The sequence below is a fragment of the Silurus aristotelis genome (genome assembly GCF_946808225.1).
Source record: "Silurus aristotelis genome assembly, chromosome: 20".
NCBI classification, from domain to species: Eukaryota; Metazoa; Chordata; class Actinopteri; order Siluriformes; family Siluridae; genus Silurus; species Silurus aristotelis.
In genome coordinates this window covers 14,195,414-14,200,947 of record NC_139593.1, presented here as the reverse complement: position 1 = coordinate 14,200,947, position 5,534 = coordinate 14,195,414, and the positions used below count along the sequence as shown (strand labels likewise).

The 5,534-nt window shown below is 37.8% G+C and overlaps 1 protein-coding gene across 11 annotated transcripts in view; it reads left to right on the top strand.

Moving 5' to 3' along the window:
- The first annotated feature begins 3,501 nt into the window (after positions 1 to 3,501).
- Positions 3,502 to 5,534, top strand: part of LOC310715669 (FERM and PDZ domain-containing protein 4-like) — a 63,193-nt gene continuing 61,160 nt past the window's right edge. For 3 of the 11 annotated variants that reach the window (XM_083522245.1, XM_083522249.1, XM_083522244.1), the window contains exon 1: positions 3,502 to 3,844. In XM_083522245.1, coding sequence (XP_083378371.1) covers positions 3,762 to 3,844 — 83 coding nt within the window. In that variant the 5' untranslated portion in view covers positions 3,502 to 3,761. The remainder of the gene's footprint in view (positions 3,845 to 5,534) is intronic. The other 8 variants (XM_083522246.1, XM_083522251.1, XM_083522255.1 and 5 more) reach the window with 3 other exon arrangements.

Here is a 5,534-nt window from a genome sequence, read left to right as displayed (position 1 = left end):
CACAGTTGTGTTTGTTTCATTTAAAAGATGACCTAAATATAAAAGTTGGTTTTATATTATATTTGATGGTGCTACAAAAGCAAGATAAGTTTCTAAATATGTATAACACAATTAACAGAGAATGTTGAGTGTATTTTTTTGGTAGGATTGTATTTTTAGGGGAGTTTTATGCAATCAGGATCTGAGGACAAAGAAGGAGAACTCCTTTGTCCTCAGGAGAGCTGAGGAGAGCTCATACTGATCCCCATGTAAGGTATGTGCATTATACCTCCATTATAGAGTTATTGGAAACCACTGATGGTAGACTTTGATGGTAAGTGACCACAAGTCATAACCTGATGATCCAGACAGCCACGGGACTCAGTCAGCCCGAAAAAGCCATTTTATTTTGGAGTTTAAAGCCTGTCAGGATATAAATTATTTTTGCAGGCTTTGCTATGTATATTGGAACAAAAGACATGAGTTTTATTCCCCTCTGGAGCCCAGAGTCTGGCAAGTGGTAGCTTAGTGGTAAAGATTTTGTACTTCCAATTGAAAGGTCATAAAATTGCAGCACCACTTTTTAAAAGCTGTCACTTTTGGGCCCTTGAACAACGTCCTTAACCCTCAAACGCAGTCGTATAAATTATTAATTGTAAATTGCTATGGATAATGCCATAAAGTGTAGGGCTCTGGTTTGTTGGCAAGCATGTAGTGGATAATCCTCCTGTTCATAACAGTAAGCAACAAACCATTTGAATTTCAAGTGACACTTGAATTGCCATTTTCTTCAATTAAAATTTTTTTTATAACAAGGTAAAGCAACAAATCCGAACAACTGCCTCAAGCGTTTCCTCTATGGTGCATAGACATTAATCCGACATTAATTCAGTTCCCATCTAAAGAATCTGGTGTGAAGCCTAGCATGCTAAATGTATATCAAGAAATCAATTTTTGTAGTCTGTCATTGATTCAGTTCTCCACTCATTAATTCCCATTTCCTGTGTAATGGTCGAAAGAGAAAATGGAAAGAAAACCTTAAAACATGGTTTAATCTTAGCTTGTCACAATGTGACCTCTCATAAAATATGTATTGAGACAGTATGAGGTGAAATAAAGCTAGCAGAGATCCTCAGGTCTGGTTAAAGTACATGGCTATTGCAGTGAGATTGCTTTGCTAATCCACGAAAGAAGTTAGCGCACGCTATGAACAAATCCATTTTTGGAGTCATTTACTGATTCAGATCTTCCCATTGCCTATATATATATATATATATATATATTTTTTTTTTTTTTTTTTTTTTTTTAAAAAGCTAGCTTGTCGGGTTCTTGTGAGTGTACAGCTAATACAACCGGACTTCTAATTTGCAACTGAAGCTTGTATAAATCCTAGCTAACAAAATGCCTAGCATGCATGAACACTGAAATTAGTGATTTAGCCAGTTCAGACTAACACACCGGTTTTGTTTAGTACCTAGCAACAGATCAGTCTTATATTTTGACTCAATTGGAATTTTTTTTTTAACGATAAATATTAAACGATATTAAAACAACAGGAAATTCATATGCTTGGCAATTCTTTAGCAGAAAAAGTTATGCAAAAAGAGGAAATAAATGAGAGAGAATGAGTCGAAATATACTGTATATTTTGTGCCTGATGTTAGCTAATTTCCCTGATAACATGTCAGGGAATGCAAAGGGGGCTAAATTGGGATTAAGAATCCGAGTCCATGGACATCAATGTGTGAACAGTACAATTTAATCCACACTAGTTTATTGTATGTAGTTCTCAGGACTGATATCATGGGACTGATTTTTAGAAATGTATGTTCTAAAGTCTTAGACCTGATCGCTAAAATACTGTTTGCAAATTCCATCAACCATCTCTATTCATCATTCATCTTTGGCAATATCTGTTTGATCATTTATAGTATTTGGCAAACACCCTTTTTACGAGTGACCTACAGACATGCTTTGCAGTCTCTACAAAACATATTGTCATGCTAGTACAGTGCCCAAGCACACAGATGTATAGAATGTCTTTGGATGTGGTAGCATTACATTTTCCCTTCACTTGAATTAGGAGCCCCAAACCTGTACCAAAATGCACAAAGTGAGGTCCATGAAGATATAGTCCATGGGCTTGAGTAGAGGATCTTGAGTGGTCTGCTATAAAGCTCTGAACTCAAGCCTATTGGACTTCTTTCGGACAAAATGGAATGCTGACTGCACCCCAGGCCTCCTCACCTCACCTACATCAGCACATGATTTTACAGTCAAGTCTGATTGAGTACAAATCTCCACAAGCACACTTCAAAATCTGGTGGAACATCTTCCCAGAAGAGTGGAGCTTATTATAACAGCAAATGGTGACTAAAATGTGGACTGGGGTGTTCAAAAAGTACATATGGACAATTTGATGGTCTGGTGTCCCCACATTGTTTATTTTTTATTTTTTTTATAAAGTGTACTTTCAAACCAAGCAGTCAGTGTGTACATTATGTCGATACAGCAACTAAAACGGTAAAAAAAAAACCTTGAGAGAAGTTCAGTCTGGTTGTAAATATTAGCATTGTATTTTACAAATTATATGAATTAACATGCATAGATATCCCTCAGCTCATTAGTGTTTCAGTTAAACAATGCAGAACGGCAGTTTCATGAATTTAGCACAAATGTATTAATTTAAATTTATCATCCCTCATTCTCTATATCATTTCTAAATAACCGTTATAAATATTAGCTAATGTAATGTTTCCGTATTTTTACATTATTTTATTATTATTATTTTATTTTTTTTTATTTTTTTTATCATCATCATCACTATGCCATACTGTTGACTAAATGACAGGAGGTGGACGTTTGCATGTAGGACGTTTTGGAGACAAGGTGAGGGAGTTGTGATTGAGATGGTTTGAACATGTGCAGAGGAGGGACATGGGGTATATCGGTAGAAGAATGCTGAGGATGGAGCCACCAGGGATCAGGAAAAGAGAAAGACCAAGCAGGAGGTTTATGGATGTGGTGAGGGAAGACATGCTGGTAGTTGGTTTGAAAGAGGCAGATGTAGAAGACAGGGGGGTATGGAGACGAATGATCCGCTGTGGCGACCCCTGTGAGAAGCCAAAAGAAGAAGAAGACTATGCCATACTACATACATACTATTTGTACAAAACCAAACATGGTGCAGCTCAACTCTCTCGAGTCCCCGCTAATTCAAGCTAATGTGCAAACATAGTCGCATGTATTGTTCTCATTAAAACAATGACAGTGCTGTAACCCCTGACGTGGGATGTGTTTCACATGTCTCTAATCGATGATGTAAGCTAAAATAAATTCCAAATTATCATTTCCCATCACTGTGCACTAAGATGGCCCCCAAGTCCCGTAATGGTTGCTCTGAGTTCATACGGAACTTCTCTCTCCGTTATAATGAGCCAAATGGACAGAGTGCTAAGTGCTAATTCAATCAGAATGGCATCACAGGGGCAAAACGAAGCACTTACAAAGGAAACTAGAGCAGCTTTTCTCAGCCCCGTGGTATCAGATAGCGGAGAAATTTCAGACCGGCCGCACGTCTGGGGCTACACTAAAACGATTTTCCCCCGCCCCATCCTCTCCATATCAATTCCTCTTGATTTGATTTGAAATTAGAAGGTCTGCAAATGCATCTGGAGCTCACGTGTCCGTTCGGCCTCGATCATTCTCTCTTCGTTCCTTGCATTCGTTGCATTGCTTTCTTCTATGCCTGAGAGGAAATCTTGGATTTGTAGACTTCATACATGGAGTCAAGGGCCACTGCTGAGACGTCCCTAACCGCAGCAGATGTAGGATGGGTAGAGGAACCTCCTGTAAAGAAGCTCATGTGAGTGCTTACTGTTTGCTCATTTTTTTATTGGACTACAAACACTAAAATCTGTACATAATATCCAGCAATATTACAGTTTTCACAGAACTGGGAAATCTCCAGCTAAAACACTAATAAATGAATTTTGAGGCTGTAAGTTGACTATGTTCTTGCGGATCGTTGACCTACAGGACAGCTGTAACCAGGGTCTTCTCGATGACTTCCATTCATTCATTCAATTTCTGAATCGGTGCTGTTTAAATGCATGGTGCCAGATTTAAAAGCAGGACCACCCAAAAAAACAAGGGCATTCGTGATCATTTGCTTCTTTACCATAGCTGGTGTCATGGTGTTACGTGTGTTTGGGCTTCTAAAAATGTAGCTTTTTGAAGAGGTTCAACTATACAATAGTCTGCAGCACATGAAATATTCTGATCATTTTGTTACATCGAATGATGTGATTGCTGTCTTTGGGGGGTCATGATGCAGCGTGCACGGATCATCCTGGGATATATTTGGAAAACTTAGTGCTTCTATTTCATACTAATACCCAAGTAAACCAAACTCATCTGTGCAACCTTTCCTATTGTGTGCTTCAGGGCATATAAGATGCAAAATCTGTGCACTTTTAAATAAGGAAATCCGGCTGAATCAAACCTGCTGATTCCCTTTATATGTATTTGTAATAAATTTCAGACTAAATCACTTTTTGTGGCCGCTCAGTATATTTTTCTTCTGCATGAAAGCTGATAGCGGATAACACTGATCAGATGTACGAATCCCTTCAACCCATTGATCATTATCTGTGCCTCAGGGCTCTTTGTTTTCCTGTAACACCATCCATAGTGCTTGAATTTTTATTTCTCTAAAATAGAATGCATGGAAAACGAGGCAGGCGAAAATAGTGTCATGTAAACGATATTTTGTTCAGTCGGCACTACTTACTACTGAGAGTGTGTTATCGTCAAGCAAAATAATGGCTTCCGCTAATGTTAATAGAATTTGGGTTGATGTACATTAGGGCTCAATGTAGGTGAGGGAATAAAAAAAAACATATTTGTGTTTATTCTGGAAGTAAATTATATAATATAATATCATTAAAAAACTATTTTAAATTCAGCGCATCTGCTCTATCAGATGCACATCTTCCGAAAGTTATAAAAAAAAAAAAGCCTTTACATTCAATGTAGCTAATAATCCAATGACTTATTTGTTGTCCAACGTTTTGCACTAGGGTTCAGTAGTTACAATAGAACACACATTTCGCTAGCTTGTATGGAATGTCTTTAGCTATCAGTTTAACACACTTGGCTCAAGACATTGTTTATCTGAGGACTTTTGTTGTGCAATTTTGTGAGCATGTAAAGGCGCTGTGCTCCGATTTTCACGTCGGTGTATGCCAACTTAACGCCTGAGTAACGTGAGCACTAGGGGGCAGTATTAGGTGTATTGTTTATTAATAAACATAAAAACAAACATTTTAGCTGTTCAGAGAGAGAGAGAGTGCTGTGGCAATATTGTGCTGACCTTTACAGACAATATACGCGTGAAAGACAAAACTGGTTCTGCATCGTTTTTATTCATGAACTCCCCAGTTATTATTTCCAGGTTGTCCTTTTTCACTGAGCCTCTTTAAGCTACATGTAACAATCCACCCCTTATTAAGATACAGTAATGCTAATCACTACTTAACCTGCTAATACAAATC